At 42.8% G+C, this 18,560-nt stretch overlaps 1 protein-coding gene across 1 annotated transcript in view; it reads right to left on the bottom strand.

Annotated features, from left to right (window-relative positions):
* Positions 1-4,518, bottom strand: part of ST8SIA3 (ST8 alpha-N-acetyl-neuraminide alpha-2,8-sialyltransferase 3) — a 40,075-nt gene extending 35,557 nt beyond the window's left edge. Inside the window, exon 1 of the mRNA XM_080973583.1 lies at positions 4,397-4,518. Within this exon, the coding sequence (XP_080829709.1) occupies positions 4,397-4,445 (49 nt within the window). The 5' untranslated portion in view covers positions 4,446-4,518. The remainder of the gene's footprint in view (positions 1-4,396) is intronic.
* Positions 4,519-18,560: the final 14,042 nt, after the last annotated feature.

Raw genomic sequence — 18,560 nt, 5'->3', positions numbered from 1 at the left:
ACACGGAAAAACACAATAGTTTTATTGTCTCTTATGTTGAAAACTTTCAATAAAATTAATTATTTTAAAAAACATGAAATTCATACCGCCACCAAACAGATGTAAGAGATTAGAGTGTTCTGTTGGTTTCTGTTGCTGGAAAAGTTTCCTGGAGCCAAAGTTGTGGGCTGTTATGTGGAATCTTACATGTAATAGCGCTATTTTATTATCCCTCTGTATTGTTTATAGTTATTGATGTGTATGACTGATTGCTATGCCCGATGGCTAAGGCAATAAAGTTTTGTCAATTGATTGATTGATAGGGGCCACTTTGATTTTTATATAAAAACTCCCTTTTCCCATTACTAGAAACGACACTGCCTGCTTTTACAGCAAGAACCACAAAAATTCCTCCAGCTACCTGCAAGAGGTCCCCCACCTTGTAGTTGCTGGAGTTCAAGTGAAAGTTATGAATGAATCAGATGTGGTTTATCACAAGTCAAGTAGAAAACATGAAAAGACTTGACATAGGATTTGTGGCTCGGCCAAAGTAGCTTTAATTGATCTGGGGCTGTGTCTTCTGCCTTGCCTACAATGTTCCCGTGTTTGCAATGGCCCACAAGCTGCAATGGCTTTCCCCTCAAATTGAGGACCCAATGAGGGAATGGAGGATAAAACATGGATGGCGCATGTTTCCTCCCATGTTCAAATTATGTGGCCAGGAAGAAGGAAATGGGCCAAGCCAAGGTATTAGCAAAACTGTCCATTTTCAGTGCACTCTGAAACACCAGCAAATCATATTGCTCTCACACTTCCTTTCTTGACAATCTGTAAAACAGCTTCCCAGCTGAGATTAACCGTAAGTGGCTTCTGATGTTAGATGAATTGTCTTCCTTGTAGATCCACCAGGAGCAAGGCATTGCCAAAATGTTCAACTCTGCTGTGACAGTTTGAACATTGGAGGACAACCTTTTCAAGGGCATTTGACAATAGACGCAATCTGGTCTGGTGTTCTGCACCAAACATTTTCTCTTGCAATTGCCATTCCTCATTTGTTCACTTTTTACAGGTGATCCTCATGACAACGTAGTTATGAAACTGTTGCATCGCACTGTTTTCCGCCTTCTTCCTCCCGTGTTTTTCAGACCCTGATTATTTTTGTTGGTGTTTTTTTTGCAGATGCTCTAAAATGCAACTGTAGCAATCACAACATGTTGGGCTCAGAGGATGAAACAATCTGAGAAACAATTAACGTTGCCAGTGGAAATACGATTGCAATACATAACAACAAAAGCATGAAAACACATATAAAAACACATAAAATAAACAGGAGAATGGGAATTTTCAGTTTGTTCAGTGGTTTTTTTGAGCTACAGTCGCTTATGTATTATTCTTGCAATATATTAGTTCATTTTGTATGTTTTCATGCCTCACTGTTGTTTATGTACACACAGATCCTGCTATCTGCCAGCTCGCTCTGCAAAAAGTTACTTATCCAAACATAAAGAATTGTGCCCAAACCCAGCGACACACTCCACAGATTCCGAAATCTGAACATCCAGAGTTTTTCCACTTCCTGACTTCTTGTTTGTTTGTGCTTTGCTGGTTGGCAGCAAGCATTTTTGGGCAGAAACCACGCAGGCAGGAAGAGAGTGAGATTGGACAAATCAGAATGCAGGAGAGATGCATGGGGCAATTCAGTTTTTCCTGTTTCTCTCTTTTGCTGGCTGTAGCCATTGCAGGAAGAAACCACAGAGAGAAGGACTGTGCAGAGAGACTGGACAAGTCCCTGGTGAGAAATGTATCCATAGGAATCCATGGAAATTGTAGACTCGTTATGTGAATGCTCACCTAACGAACGACTTCCAGGCAATGCATTGTATTTGGTAAGCAGCACTTGTATGTATTGTATTGCTATTTCCATTACTCTCAATTATTTCTTATATTTTTTACAAGTTTCATTTTCTCTTTGTGTGTCTGTGTGTGTAGCTGGGGACCCTTTCCTTTGTGTTTGTGGGTTTTAAAAAACTGTTCTTTTAACATTATTTAAATATCTTGTTGGGAGCCACACAGAGTGGCTAGGGCAACGCAGTCAGCTGGGTGGCATATTAATATTATTCTAATTATTCTAATCATTATTATTCTAATTATTCTTATTCTTATGCAGGGTTGAGGAACCTTTGGCCCTCTGGAACTGCTCCTCTTTATTTGTTTTTTCATAGTCACTAGACTCTATGATTTAACCATGCTGGCATCCTTTTAGACTTATAGAATCATAGAATTATAGAGTTGGAAGGGAACCCAGAGGACATCTACTCCAACCCTCTGCAATGCAGGAATCCCAACTAAAGCTTCCATGATAGATAATAATATATCCAGATAATAATAATAATAATAATAATAATAATAATAATAATTTATTTATACATCACCCATCTGCTTGGGTTTCCCCAGCCACTCTGGGCGGCTTCCAACAAAATATTAAAATACAGTAATCCAGTAATAACCAGAGCATGCACCACTCTGGCAAGACAGTCCGCGGGCAGGTAGGGTCTCAGCCTACGTACCAGATGGAGCTGGCAGACAGCTGCCCTGGATACAGATTTGACCTGTGCCTCCATGCACAGCTGTGAGTCCAAAATGACTCCCAGGCTGCGCACCTGCTCCTTCAGGGGTACAGTTGTCCCATGCAGGACCAGGAAGTCCCCCACACCTGCCCGCTGTCCACCCAAAACAGTACTTCTGTCTTGTCAAGATCCAACCTCAATTTGTTAGCCGCCATCCATCCTCCAACCGCCTACAGGCACTCACACAGGACCTTCACCGCCTTCACTGGTTCCGATTTGAAAGAGAGGTAGAGCTGGGTATCATCCGCATACTGATGGATACCCAGCCCAAACCCCCTGATGATCTCTCCCGGCGGCTTCATATAGATATTAAAAAGCATGGGGGAGAGGATGGAACCCTGAGGCACCCCACAAGTGAGGACCCAGGGGTCTGAACACTCATCCCCCAACACCACTTTCTGGACACAGCCCAGATGACAGATGGTGTTAGACTCTCAACTGTTAGCCAACATGTCCAATGGCCAGGGATGATGGAAGTTGTAGTCTGATAGCATCTGAAAGGCCAGGAGCAATGTTATACAGTGGTACCTCGGGTTACAAACGCTTCAGGTTACAAACACTTCAGGTTACAGACTCCACTAACTCAGAAGTAGCAAAGTGAAGAACTTTACCTGAGGATGAGAACAGAAATCGTGCGGCGGCAGCGGGAGGCCCCATTAGCTAAAGTGGTACCTCAGGTTAAGAACAGTTTCAGGTTAAGAACGGACCACTGGAATGAATTAAGTTTGTAACTAGAGGCACCACTGTAGAGTTTTCAGGAAAACAATTTATGTCTACCTTTGTTAGAACTTGTTGTCACTGTGAAAACCCCTCCAAATTAGGCCACCGCTGGTGAACACTCATCATGTTATTTAATTTTTTGAAATAGTCCCTGGACTATATTGAAGGAATATAGAAGAAAAGAGTGGTTCTGAGCATGTGCAGAAAGCTGTGGGGCTTTGCAGCATGGACTGGGGGGCGGGTACTTTGAGGACTAGTCTGCCTGAGCTAAGAGATGGCATGGGACATTTTTAAAGGATCCCTTTTCGCTGGCGGCGACAGTAAACTCAAAGGGGCCTTTTCATGTCTTGTACAGGGTGAGTCTTTTAAAAGAGGCCCCGTGGAACATGTGTACAGTGGTACCTTGGGTTAAGTACTTAATTTGTTCCGGAGGTCCGTACTTAACCTGAAACTGTTCTTAACCTGAAGCACCACTTTAGCTAATGGGGCCTCCTGCTGCTGCTGCTGCGTCGCCGTGGGCACGATTTCTGTTCTGATCCTGAAGCAAAGTTCTTAACCTGAAGCACTATTTCTGGGTTAGCGGAGTCTGTAACCTGAAGCGTATGTAACCTGAGATACCACTGTACTCTGTATCCACGGGGCCTCTTTTAAAGGACTCACCCTGTACAAAGAAGCACCTTTTTAACACCAATTTGAAAAAATGCATGTTTACTTCCGATCCAAAAAATGTCGCGATACACACGTATTTTAAAACGAAACGCTTACTGCTATTTCAAGGGGCTCTAGAAATTTCTGTTCTATAGCATTTTCATCGTACGTATCTGATTTCAAATGATTTACACACACACTGTTCGGATTTTATATAGTTGTAAGTCGCTTTGAGGCACCTTTTAGGGTGTTTTTTTGTTCTTGTTTTAAGAAAGCGAGGCCTAAATGCTGGAAACAATAAAATAATCGCGATAGATGTCCAGAATTCTGAGGAAGAATGTTCAAGCACAAAACCCCTCAGACCTAAATAAATCTCTGGCATTCCTCTAAACCTATAAATTAAGGTTAGGCTCTTTACTCACACATCCAGCTTTCTGGGGCCTTCAAATTTAGTTGTGGAAATGGCTCCATCTGCTCTTGCTTCAATAAAGGCCTCTCTCCTGGGGAATTGTTCCCTCTTGCGCAGTTAATCTGCAACCCTGATGCACAGAAGAAGGTCAGCATGGACTAAGGAACTCTGGGAATTGTAGTTCTTGAAACACTACACCTCACAGGAAGGCACAGCACTCCCTGTCGCTCAAACAAGAAGTCCTAGTCCTTCACTAAGGCAATACAGTGGTACCTCGGGTTACATATGCTTCAGGTTACAGATTCTGCTAACCCAGAAATAGTACCTCGAGTTAAGAACTTTGCTTCAGGATGAGAACAGAAATTGTGCTCCGGCGGCACAGCAGCAGCAGGAGGCCCCATTAGCTAAAGTGGTGCTTCAGGTTAAGAACAGTTTCAGGTTAAGAACGGACCTCCGGAACGAATTAAGTACTTAACCTGAGGTACCACTGCACATTCAATGCAGAGATCTCTATTGAGTATGCCAAGCAACATGGGCATAGCCAGGATTTTTTTGGGGGGTGGGGGCAGGACACCCCTCCTGTTACCATCCTCTGTCTGGCTCTGTCCAGCAGATTCAGAATGAAATGTCTCAACGACAGTTGTTTTAAATTCCTTTCTTTTGACCCCAAGTGCTCAGGGGGAAAAAATCTATCAAAACATTTCAAATGTTCTGATTATTTCCACTTTGAGTTAAGTGTTTTTATTTACAGTGGTATCTCGGGTTGTAGGGGACGCGGGTGGCGCTGTGGGTAAAACCTCAGCGCCTAGGACTTGCCGATCGTACGGTCGGCGGTTCGAATCCCCGCGGCGGGGTGCGCTCCTGTCGTTCGGTCCCAGCGCCTGCCAACCTAGCAGTTCGAAAGCACCCCCGGGTGCAAGTAGATAAATAGGGACCGCTTACCAGCGGGAAGGTAAACGGCGTTCCGTGTGCTGCGCTGGCTCGGCAGATGCAGCTTGTCACGCTGGCCACGTGACCCGGAAGTGTCTGCGGACAGCACTGGCTCCCAGCCTATAGAGTGAGATGAGCGCACAACCCTAGAGTCTGGCAAGACTGGCCCGTACGGGCAGGGGTACCTTTACCTTTACCTTTTACGTTGGGTTAAGAACTTAATTTGTTCTGGAGGTCCGTACTTAACCTGAAACTGTTCTTAACCTGAAGACCACTTTAGCTAATGGGGCCTCCCGCTGCCGTCGCGCTGCCGTCGCGCTGCCGTCGCCGATTTCTGTTCTCATCCTGAAGCAAAGTTCTTAACCTGAGGTACTATTTCTGGGTTAGTGGAGTCTGTAGCCTGAAGCGTCTGTAACCCGAGGTAGCACTGTGTTTACTTGGTTTAGGGTGGGTGGGTGGGTGCTGCTGCCTCCTTTGTCCCCCTGGCTATGCCCATGTCAAGCGAACCTCTGGAAAACCTGGATTTCAACTGCTCTTTCCCAGCAACCAAATGTTTAACTTCTATTTTTTAATACAACAACAACAACAACAACAACAACAACAACAACACACCTTAAAGTTAACATTTTAAAAAAAACTAGTAAAATCCAGAAGTCAACAGCTGAAAAAAAAACAAAGAAGTTGAAAAATTAGCAGTCTCTCTGTTGTTGTTTTTTTAAAAAACTAGTCAGTTCCCATGACTGCTGGTGCATTACATACCCCACAACATTTCTCTTATGAAAATAGAGATGTCCAGTGCTATTTTTCTAGGAAAAAGAGGTGCCAGAACTCACAATGAACCGAATATTAAAAACAATACAGCATCAGACATTAAAAACTTCCCTAAACAGGGCCGCCTTCAGTTGTCTTTTAAAAGTAAAATAGTTGTTTATTGCCTTGACATCTGCTGGGAGGGCGTTCCACAGAGCAGGTGCCACTACCGAGAAGGCCCTCTGCCTGGAAGGTAGAAATCTGCCCAAAAACTTGTTCCGACCACAATGCTGTAAGGATGGAGATGAAACAAACAACAACCAGATCCTTTAGATGGAGGATGAATGACACCTTATTTAGAGATGAAGAAGTTTACAAAAAGGCCCAAAAGACTTTGAGAGATTATTTTGAAATAAATATGAATACCAATGTAGAAAAAAGAGTAATCTGGGACGCAAGTAAAGCTGTGATGAGAGGGTTTTTGATACAACAGAATGCAATAAAGAAGAGAAGTCAAAATGAAAAGAAAGATAAAATCTTGGAAAAAATAAAAGAAGGTGAGAAGAAATTGAGAGCAAAACCAAAGTCCCAGGAGATTTTGAGAGAAATAAAATTATATCAAGTACAATATATGGAAATGATGAATCAGGAAATAGAATGGAAAATCAAACAAATGAGACAAAAAACATTTGAATCAGCTAATAAATGTGGAAAACTGTTGGCCTGGCAAATGAAAAAAAGACAAAAATTAAATACTATTATAAATCTAGAAGTGGAAGGAAAGAGTATACATAATCCAAATGAGATCAGAAATTGCTTCCAGAGGTACTTTAAACAACTATACACACAAGGGCCACAGAAGGAAATGGACATAGACCAATTTTTGAAGACAAATGGCCTACAAAAAATCTCTCAAGAAAGTAAATTAATGCTGAACTATAAAATATCTGAACAGGAAGTAGAAGGTGCCATACAAAATATGCAATTGGGCAAATCTCCAGGACCGGATGGGCTGACTTCCAGATACTATAGATCTTTGAAAGAGTGGTTATTGCAACCTTTGAAGGAAGTCTGCAATGAAATTTTGGAGGGGAAAAGGGCACCAGAATCGTGGAAAGAGGCGTATATCACACTTATACCAAAAACAGAGACTGAAAAGACTCAGCTTAAGAACTATCGCCCTATATCGTTACTTAATGTGGATTACAAAATTTTTGCAGACATTTTGGCCAAGAGATTGAAAAAAGTATTGATGAAAGAGATTCATAAAGACCAAGCGGGCTTTCTCCTGGGAAGACACTTGTCTGATAATTTGAGGAATATAATTGATATTTTGGAAAAATTAGAAGTGAATATAAACACCAAAGCAGTATTGATATTTGTTGACGCGGAGAAAGCTTTTGATAATATCTCTTGGAGTTTTATGAAGAAGAATCTGCATGGGATGGGGGTAGGCCAAGGTTTTGAAAATGGTATAGGTGCAATATACTCTGAACAAAAGGCTAAATTAATTGTAAATAATGTGGTTACGGAAGAATTTAAGATAGAAAAAGGGACACGACAGGGGTGCCCAATTTCCCCACTGCTTTTTATATCGGTCCTGGAGGTTTTGCTAAACATGATTAGAAAGGACCGGTTGGTTAAGGGCATACAGGTCGGAGCTAAACAGTACAAACTGAGAGCATTTGCAGATGACCTAGTATTGACGTTACAGGAGCCAGAATCTAGTACTAAAAGAGTTTTAGAATTAATTCAGGAATTTGGTCAGGTGGCAGGTTTTAAATTGAACAAGTTAAAAACTAAGGTTTTAGAGAAAAACAACACTGATTGAAAGAGAGAGGTTTCAGAATGAGACAGGATTGAATGTGGTAAAGAAAGTGAAATACTTGGGGATTAATATGACAGCCAAAAATGGGAACTTATTTAAAGATAATTACGAAAAATGTTGGACGGAAGTGAAAAAAGATTTAGAAATTTGGTCAAATTTGAAACTCTCGTTGCTGGGCCGTATTGCTGTGATAAAGATGAATGTATTGCCTAGAATGTTGTTTTTGTTTCAGACATTACAAATTGTAGATAAGATGGACTGTTTCAAGAAGTGGCAGAGAGATATTTCTAGATTTGTCTGGCAGGGCAAGAAGCCCAGAATAAAATTTAAGATATTAACTGATGCCAAGGAAAGAGGTGGATTTGCCCTGCCAGACCTTAAACTTTATTATGAATCAGCAGCTTTTTGCTGGCTGAAAGAATGGCTACTTCTTGAAAAGACAGACATTTTGGATCTAGAAGGTTTTAACAATGTATTTGGATGGCATGCATATTTATGGTATGATAAGGTCAAAGCACACAAAGCATTCAAAAACCATATTGTTAGGAAAGCATTGTTTAATGTTTGGATAAGATACAAAGACTTATTGGAATATAAAACCCCAAGGTGGCTGTCACCAATGGAAGCAAAAGCTCTGAAAAGGCTCAATATGGAGGCCAAATGGCCGACATATTGGGAAATTTTGGAGCAAGAAGGAGATAAATTGAGATTGCAGAGTTTTGAAAAATTAAAAAATAAAGTGAGAGATTGGCTCCACTACTATCAGATAATGGAGGCATATAATTTGGATAAGAAAATAGGCTTCCAAGTGGAAAAGTCAAAATTAGAAACAGAATTGTTAGAACCCAAAACTAAAAATTTGTCAAGAATGTATAACTTGCTGTTGAAATGGAATACTCAGGATGAAACGGTGAAATCTGCTATGATTAAATGGGCACAAGATGTTGGACATAATATTATGTTCGCTGACTGGGAACAGTTATGGACCACAGGTATGAAGTTTACGGCATGTAATGCCTTAAGAGAGAATATTATGAAAATGATATACAGGTGGTACATGACCCCAGTCAAGCTTGCAAAAATTTATCATTTGCCTGATAATAAATGTTGGAAATGGAAAGAAACTGAAGGTACATTCTTTCACCTTTGGTGGACGTGCCCAAAGATTAAGGCTTTCTGGGAAATGATATATAATGAACTGAAAAAGGTATTTAAATATACCTTTCTGAAGAAACCAGAGGCCTTTCTCTTGGGCATTGTCGGCCAACTGGTGCCAAAGAAGGACAGAACCTTTTTCATGTATGCTACAACAGCAGCAAGAATACTTATCGCAAAGTATTGGAAGACACAAGATCTACCCACTTTGGAAGAATGGCAGATGAAGGTGATTGACTACATGGAATTGGCGGAAATGACTGGCAGAATCCGAGACCAGGGAGAAGAGTCGGTGAAAGAAGACTGGAAGAAATTTAAGGACTATTTACAGAAATATTGCAAAATTAAGGAACTTTAGGAAGATGTTGGATAGAAACTAAGAGGTTTTTAGCTGTAATGCTTTAAGAGACATGGAAAAAAAAGGTTAACAATTGGGTAAAAGATTAATGGTAAGGATTTGCTGAACCAGCAAATTGAATTGGAATACTAAGAAGGGAGGTATGAGGAGGTCCGGGGAAATAAGAGTAAGGAAGATAGGTTATGGAACATTATTGTGTTTTTAACTGTTTTGTTTTGTACGTTTTTTCTTATTTTCTACTTTTTTGCTGTATTTTAAAACTTTATACTTTTTTCTTTGTTTTGTATTTTCATGTATTTTTGTGAAACTTTAATAAATATCATTATAAAAAAAAAAAGAGAGAAGGCCCTCTGCCTGGTTCCCTGTAACCTCACTTCTCGCAGCGAGGGAAAATACAAACGCTCTGACTCCCACCCCTCTGAAAAAAGGAAGTTGCTGAGTAATTATCGCATTTTTTAGCTGCTGATACACATCTGCAGAATCTCTTCCGAAAAATCCTTTATTGGATTGCAGTTGCATAAACCAGCGTATTGCCCCCCCAAACCATTAACAGGAAAACATCCCCCTGCAACAACAGTCTTGAAAGAGGTATCCTCACCCGTGCCAGCGTGAAAGGATAGTGCCTCTTCTAAGATGATGCTCTGCAGTTTTTATTTTATATAATTATATGATATTTATATAGTATTAATGCTTATATATTTATTATAGTTTATAACTCCTTCTATATTTCCTATTATTTAGCAATTCGAAATGTAACTTTGCATAGGTATTTATTTATTTAACTATCCAGGAAAGATCTGCTGGCAACCAAAACCAGGGGTCAGCAAACTTTTCCAGCATGGAGCCAGTCCCCCCTCAGACTTTGTGGGGGGCCGGACTATATTTTGAAAAAAATAATAATGAACGAATTCACAAGCCCTACAAATAACCCAGAGATGCATTTTAAATAAAAGCACACATTCTACTCGTGTAAAAACACGCTGATTCCTGGACCGTCCGCAGGCCAGATTTAGAAGGCGATTGGGCCAGATCCGGCCCCCGGGCCTTAGTTCGCCTACCCATGGTTTAAACGAACCAATTGGAATTGATTAAAGCTTTCCATCTGCAAACCTGGACTGATCCTTCAATCAACAGGCACTGCAGCCCATTCTGGCTTTCTGATTGGAGCTGTTGTGCATGTTTGCCACAAGCCTAACTCAATCACAAGGGAGGGGACAATGCTGGGGTGGAGAACCTTTTTGGCTCCATGGGCCAGGTCCTTATTAGAAGCAGCAGCGTAGGCTAACTTTGCAGTCTTTCTCCAGTTTGCAAATTGCTTCCCAAAACACAACTATTTCCCCTCTTCCTTACATCAGCCCCCTGCAATTCCTAAACTCTCCCTTCTGGACTCTGCATTGTCTTGCTAACTACCTGGCGACAGACCAGGGTGGGGCTCTACCCCTCTGCATCCAGCTGACAATCTTTGCCTTGTTGAACGATTTCTTAATGGGCATCATCCTGTCTTGCATTGCGTGGCGAGTTCCCGCCCCCTACCAAGGATAAATAAAGACACCAGACACCAGAATTTAAGGTTAAATGGGCGAATTAGGCCACAACTTTATTTAATTCAGGAATGAGAGGCATTGGCTTAGGCATTGGTCCTATCAACTATCCGGCTCCAGCCCATTTGTTGGAGACACGGGAAGGGTTAACACCATAGTGGGGGAGTCTTCTGCTGAGGCACGTCAACTAGGAGATCCCCCGGGTCACCGCTCGGGGGCGTGCCTTAGGCCCACACCTCCATAGGCTTCGGACAGGGCCACGCCCCCCAGAGTCCTTTATCGGACCACCCTTCATTCTCTGGGGGGAGGTGATGGCGTTCCTCCCCCCCCCATCCTCTAAACCCCTTCTTACCAATGCCTAACCGCCAATGCCGAGAAGTTGTGACGAGTTGCTACGAGGTAGGCAAAAAACCAAAAGGCTGTAAATTGCCAATTGGGAAAAATTCCTACCATGCCCCTTGCGGCGACAGACCGAAGTCCATAGCAAAGTCAGAAACCTACCTAAAGGGAGGGAGGGTGGGAAAACATGGGGGCTAGCCGGCAAAAGAGGGCGAGCCCCGGCCACGCTGGCCCTAAATAGGGCAGGCCACGCCCCCCAGCCACCTGATTGGCTGGCTGGGTGGAGGACGCAGCCGGGATTCCCCTGCTCTTGCGGGGGCTGAAGCCCGCAACCTCACCTCCTGGGCAGGCCGGAAGTGGCTTTCTCTTAATGGCCCACGTCTTCAGGTGATTACTTCATCAGCCAGCAAACCTGGCTTCTTCTTCTTCTAAAAACATGGTTTACAGTGATACCTCGCAAGACGAATGCCTCGCAAGACGGAAAACTCGCAAAACGAAAGGGTTTTTCGGTTTTTTAGTTGCTTCGCAAGACGATTTTCCCTATGGGCTTGCTTCACAAGACGGAAACGTCTTGCAAGTTTGTTTCCTTTTTCTTAAAACCGTTAATACAGTTGCGACTTGACTTCGAGGAGTAACTCATAGCATGCGGTGTGGTAGCCTTTTTTGAGGTTTTTGAAGACTTTGGTGATTTTTGAAGCTTTTCCAAAACTTTTCCGACACCGTGCTTCGCAAGACGAAAAAAACCGCAAGACGAAAAAACTCACGGAACGAATTAATTTCGTCTTGCGAGGCACCACTGTATATTTTAACATGCTAAATTCAATGTCTGGCACACCAGAATTAGAAGTGGGAGTCCAGGCACCCCACAAACTGATAGTGCTGGGATATTATTTTAATATGGAGGAGAGGGTAAAATGCAACCTTCCACCTGCACTTTGAGGTCCAGGAACAATTTTCTCCCTTGAGATGTTGTGCGAATGAGGCCATAGCTGTACAGTACCTTTGAATGTGCACACTTCCAGGGTTCCCCCCCTCCTCCCAAAGTTTGCAGGTAAAAAAGGTGTGAAGTGCCCCACTGAAGCAGCCCCCAAGTCCAGGTGAATGTCCTGTGCATTGGTGAGGCAGGTGGGGGAACCCATGTTGTAGAAAGAAACAAAGAATAGGGTGTTTTTGGCTTCACATTCTTTAGAGATAGCAGGATGTCAGTAGCCCCCAAGAGAGGGTGGAAGTAAATGAATCATTGCTCGAAACTGAAGGATATCATCCGTGCTGAATGGTGAAAAGGAGTCCCAAACAGTATCTTCATTGATTTTTCTATAATTGACAAAGAAGCTTGGTTTGCCTTAGGGCTTCTAAACTAAAGATGTGGGGAGACCCATGTCCAGGAAGCTGCTTTTTGCCACAACCTGTGCAAAATTGCACCTCAATTAGTTGTCTTTTTTTTTTTTTAATGCAGTCACGCTCCGGACAAGTGTCTGGTTTGATAAGCCTTCCATTCCTGTGGTTCATTAAAGAGAATCAAGCAGCCCTCATCGTTAAGTAGCTCTGGTGAAGATTCACATCCAACAGAGAACTGGGCATTCATTTATGGATATGTTATTTCAGTGACAAACTTGTTTGCACAAACACATGAGTAATAATGGGTACTGGAGTGTACCTTTAAGAAGTTAAGAATGATCTATAAGGTTAAGGACAGACAAAAGAAAGCAATTCTTTGCACTATGGAATCTGCTCCCACAATATGTAGCGATGACCACCAACTTTGGATGGCTTTAAAAGACGATTCAACACATTCATGGAGTAGAAGACTAATCACTGACCACCAGCCTTGTTGACTATGTTTTCTCTCCACTGTTGGAAATAGATAGCATGCCTCTGAAGAGTTGGGAATCACAAGTGCGGAGAGCACTGTTGCACCCAGGTTCCATTTTTGGGCTTCCCACAGGTTGACCACTGTGAGAACAGGATGCTGGACCTAATGGGCCATTGGTCTGATCCAGCAGGACTTTTTTATGCCCTTAAATTAGCCTAATCTGATATATTATTGTGCTGGATTCCTCATATACTATACAGTACAGAACAATTTTGGTACCATAAGGACAGGACCCTGGAAAAGAAGCCTAGGGTCCCACTTAAAAGGAGCAGAGCAGGCTTGCTGGGGGTGTTTTTGATGCTTACTAACACAATCCACCTCCCCCATTTTTAAGCCAGGATATGCAGACATGTCATTTTATTCTGCATACTTCTTCTTCAACTCTGTTGATTTCATCTGGCTTTGATAGTTTCATTATATCTACTTGCTTCTAAAGCCTGCTGATTTTATCGGTGTTTTCTTATGATTATCTTATATTGTTTTATGTAAACTGCTTAGTGATTTTTAAGTGGGCTGAAAATTTTGTTAAATAAAATATCACTATCGTTTGAAATAACAGAGCAATTCCGAACCCCTGATCCACCACACTGGAGAGGGTTTAAATGAGACGGAGATTTCTGTCCATCCAGCAATCTCTGTCCATCCAGCAAACCTGATGTGGAACTCTTGACTGTGCCCACTTAAACCATGGGCAAAGTGGCAGTAGCTGTTGCATAACAAACAGGGTATCTGAGAGTGTGGAGAGGGCAGCATGGGAGTGGTCCGGTGCCAGCCAAGGAGCCACTGAATCTTTAGCTGGTTCAGTTCCCGAGGAGTTGCTCTGATGGTCCTGTTCCATGCTCTCTGCTGTGACAGTCTGGAGTTGGCACATACCCAAAATGCATAATTTTCCTGCTCGCACCTAAATGTATGGGTGTGAGTGTGGAGATGCCCCAACTCTACGATTAAGAACACAGAATATGAAACACACACACACACAACCCCAGGGCCGGATTTAGGTTTGATGAGGCCCTATGCTACTAAAGGTAATTGGGATCCGTTACATGTCCAGCTGTCCTTTGTCAACAACAAATTGTAGCTGTTTTTTTGTGAAGATCAAACCTCTCTATTCTTAAGGAAATCAGCCCTAAGTGCTCACTGGAAGGACAGATCCTGAAGCTGAGGCTCCAATACTTTGGCCACCTCATGAGAAGAGAAGACCCTGATGTTGGGAAAGATTGAGGGCACAAGGAGAAGGGGACGACAGAGGACGAGATAGTTGGACAGTGTTCTTGAAGCTACCAGCATGAGTTTGACCAAACTGCAGGAGGCTGTGGAAGACAGGAGTGCCTGGCGTGCTCTGGTCCATGGAGTCACGAAGAGTTGGACACGATTAAAAGACTAAACAACAACAACAACAACAACAACAAATATTCTATATGGTAATTTATGGACCTAATAGGTATTTAAACCATATGTACATGCAGAATGCAGGCACCCTATATATAGAAATGAGCAACCAGTGATATTTTAGGGAGCAGGCTAGCAGGCGGGGCCCATTATTTACATCATAGGAGGCTCCACAACACAAAACACTGTTGCTGTATGTAGGTTTTATTTTATTTGTTTTTTATCTTATATTTTGGAAATGTACATCCAGTTTCTTTCCTTTGATTTTCTTTGGGGCCCCCCAAGAGAGTGGGGCCCTAAGCTATAGCTTGTTTAGCTTATACGTAAATCCGGCACTAATACACACCCTTTTATGAGAACTCTTTGAAAACCAACCACAAGAATGCGCTGGAAACGGGGAAGAAATCTACAATTCCCCCCATCCTTTAACCAGCCTAATGGAGAGCTCATAAGGTTGCTAATCTCAGCTCATGATCCCGGGTGCATGGAGAGCTGTAACTTCAATTTGTTTTAATGATTGTAAGGACAGAAGGAGGGGCAGGGTGAGTGGAATGCAAAACAAAGAAGGAAAGAAAGAAAAGTGATGTTTTGAACATCCTCCAAAGACGTAAGGCTTGACTGGCTGGCTGGGGATAGGTGAGTCCCTCAGGAACATCTTCAAAAGTAGTTGACACCGAATGGTTGCCCTTTCAAATTACTTTGAATCCCTAGTCATACTCACAAATCAGGCTGCTTAAAGGCTGGTAAATAGACAGATTTTCCCACAGCCTATTCAGTGCATTAGTAGAAGTACAATTGAGGCTTAATTCAGTGTTTAGCATTGAAACAGACTTACTTCGTGGTACTTTGCTTGCAGACAGACCCCCAGGTCATGTATCCACAGCAGCAACCAGAGGAGAAATGACCACTGGTAGGAGTGCAGAGAGAAAAAACGGCATGATGCATCTTCAGCAGCACAACTGGACGCCTTCCTCTGCCCCAGCTGCAACAAAACATGTCTCTCCCTTATTGGTCTCTCGAGGCACAGCAGGTGCTGTAACTCTCCAATGGTTTGACTTCACCTCCTCCATTGTCTTCCAAGAAAGCTAGGTGTCACCTTCAACTCCATGGGTTCCTCCATGAGTGTGGGGGAAGAGGAACTGCACAAGGACCCTCAACCACCTTAATCCTGCCTTGCTTAGGTGTACACCAAAGATGTTTCATGGATAGATGTGAAAATGTCGAGTGTGATAACTTTGTCAATGGGTGCACATGTCATAGGGGGTCTGTGGCTTTCCTGTTCATAAAATCATAGAACAATAACACTGGAAAGGACCCAAAGGCTCATCTAGTCTCTGCAATTCAGGAAGCACAGCTGAAGAATCCCTGAAAAAGCAATGCATTCTCCCCCTCCCCTTTCTTCAATACTAACATAGGTTGTCCATTTGGGGCCTAATTATTGCTTGCTTATACATACCCACCTCTTTCTGTGGACAAACTCCGGCTCCCTTGGCCTGAAAGCGAGATGAGTACCGCAGCCCCATTTGCCTTTGACTGGATTTAACCATCCAGGGGTCCTTTACCTTTTACCTTTTTTACCCTATTCAGCTCGCCTTTTGGAAGCCTGATTCTGGCACCCCCAGCTTCTGAATTGAGGTGTGTGGCCACCACAGGCAAGACCCTGTTACATGCGAGAACCATGACTACAATCTCAAGTGTAATTTTCTGCTTCCATTTGAAAATGACACCAAAGTTGCACGTACGCTGAAATTAAAATAGCTTCTTTCCAGATTTTCTGATTGCAAAATTATTTCAAAACAGAATTTCTCTCTCATATATGTTTGTGCCAAATTTGCATGTGCCAAATTTGCCTATTGGGTTAGGAGATCTGGAGGTGATGAAACTACCAAATCGCATCTCCTCACCCCCGCACTTGTTTCAGTGGTGGATATATTACAACCCTAATAGGTGCAGAAACTCGGTTATATCCACAAAAGGTGGCGATTTCTCTGTACTGCATTCCCCCCAGTGTAAATTCTAAAACACAAGCTGACTTCAACTGGTGCGGATCACATTGGGAGACTTCTTCCGGGAGTTCCATTGTGCTGTGTGTCTCTCTCTCCCCTCACCCCATTTAAAATAAATTGCATGGGCATCTCAATGACTGCACAGGTCATATCAGATCTTTTGCACCGAGGAAGGCCCCAGGTGGCCCAAATATTGTCTGCCTCACCAAGTTAATGAAGAGCAAAGCAAAGACATGTCTGGGTTTCTTTTCTTTCGGTCTGGGGTGATATTTGCTGCTTCTGCTGCTGCTGCTTTTTCCCTATCAGTTGGTATTGTATTGTTTTGGAACATTATTCTGTTGCATGATTCCAGTGCACTGAGCTTAAGGTTGGTTTGGAAATATAAATCTGAATTCCATAAGTTAAAGGGAGGGGCGTTTCATAGAATAGAATAAAATACCTGCAAAAATCATTTTATTTGCCTTCTATTGCCCATCCTCTCATGCTCATTCGTGTGTGCACAGCCAGATCATTTATGGATAAACAAAACACTAGCTCTCTGAACCATCCACAAATTGCAACACTGTAGAAATGCTATACAGTACTGTACAGTGAATAAGTTTTGCCAGCCCCATCTGGTTCACCAGCTACAGCTGTTCCTGGACAGGGATAGCTGGACCGCTATAGTCCATGTGTTGGTAACCTCGAAGATGGATTATTGCAATGTGCTCTTTGTGGGGCTGCCCTTGATCCTGGTTCAGAAGTCCCAGAAGATGCAGAATGCAGTGGCCAGACTGCTGATGGGGGCACATAGCCGGCAACATGTGACACCATCTTTAAAACATCTGCAGTGACTACTACTACTACCATCTACTACTATCACTTGTAAAAAAAGATTTACAAAGCCCTGAGCAACTTTGGTCAATGGAACCTGAAGCCTTATATCCCAGTTTGATCACTGAGATCATCTGCAGGAACACCATTGGTCATTCTTCAAATTAGCAAGGCTCATTTGACAACAACAGGAAACTGGCCAATACAGCAGGCACCTTTTTGTTTCAGCTTTCAAACACTTGCTGAAAACTTTTCTAGAGAATATAACTCTTCACAGTGGTTATCTGATTTCTGGTTTTAATTTGTCTTTGTCTGATTTTCGTTGTATGGTTTTACGTACTATTGTTGGAAACTGCTCTGGGCTTGTTGTTTTTAAATGACTAGCAGTATATAAATATTTTTGTAAATAAAAAAGTCGTTCTGTTCTGCATTGACATAGCAGCCAATCTGTGTTTGCCACAAAGGAATCACACCCTTTTTGTCTTATAAGCACTTAAACAACAAAAGGTATTAAAATGCAAGCTGGACAGGATGCAAGTCCTCTTTCGTAAACAGCTTTCCAGGTCATGTGGCCAGCACACATGTGGTTGCTTCTGGTACAATGGAACACCGTGAGGGAAACCAGAGTGCAAGGAAACACCATTTACCTTCCCACTGCAGTGGTACCTATTTATCTACTTGTACTGACGTACTTTCGAACTGCTAGGTTGGCAGGAGCTGGGATAGAGCAATGGGAGCTCACCCCGTCGCAGGGATTCGAACTGCCAACCTTCTGATCGACAAGCCCAAGAGGCTCAGTGGTTTAGACCACAGCAGCACCCACATCAATCTGCGAGCTGAATAGCCGGGCTGGTCTGCATGGGAGGAAATTGTGCTTTAAATCCTAGGCAGTGTAAAATGATCTCAGTAGTCACGTATCAGGCCAACACAGGTTGTGGGTCCACTAACCCGAATCATCAAAATACAAGTCAAAGGAGTGTGTTCTACATTTTTCATAGCAAGATTAGACAGAAGGTCAGAACAAAGTTCTTGGGTATATACCAGGTGTGGAGAAGCTTGGCCTTCCAGATGTTGCTAAACTAAAACTCCCATCATCAACAACATCTGGAGAACCAAAGGTGTCCATGCCTTGCATTTGCCACTATGTGGTAAGGATCATTGGGGGGGGGGGAGCAGCAATATTCCCCTCCCCCCA

Source organism: Podarcis pityusensis (assembly GCF_964106645.2).
Source record: "Podarcis pityusensis genome assembly, chromosome: 11".
NCBI lineage: Eukaryota > Metazoa > Chordata > Lepidosauria > Squamata > Lacertidae > Podarcis > Podarcis pityusensis.
The sequence above is the reverse complement of the archived record's forward strand: the minus strand, read 5'-3'. Positions and strand labels throughout refer to the sequence as shown.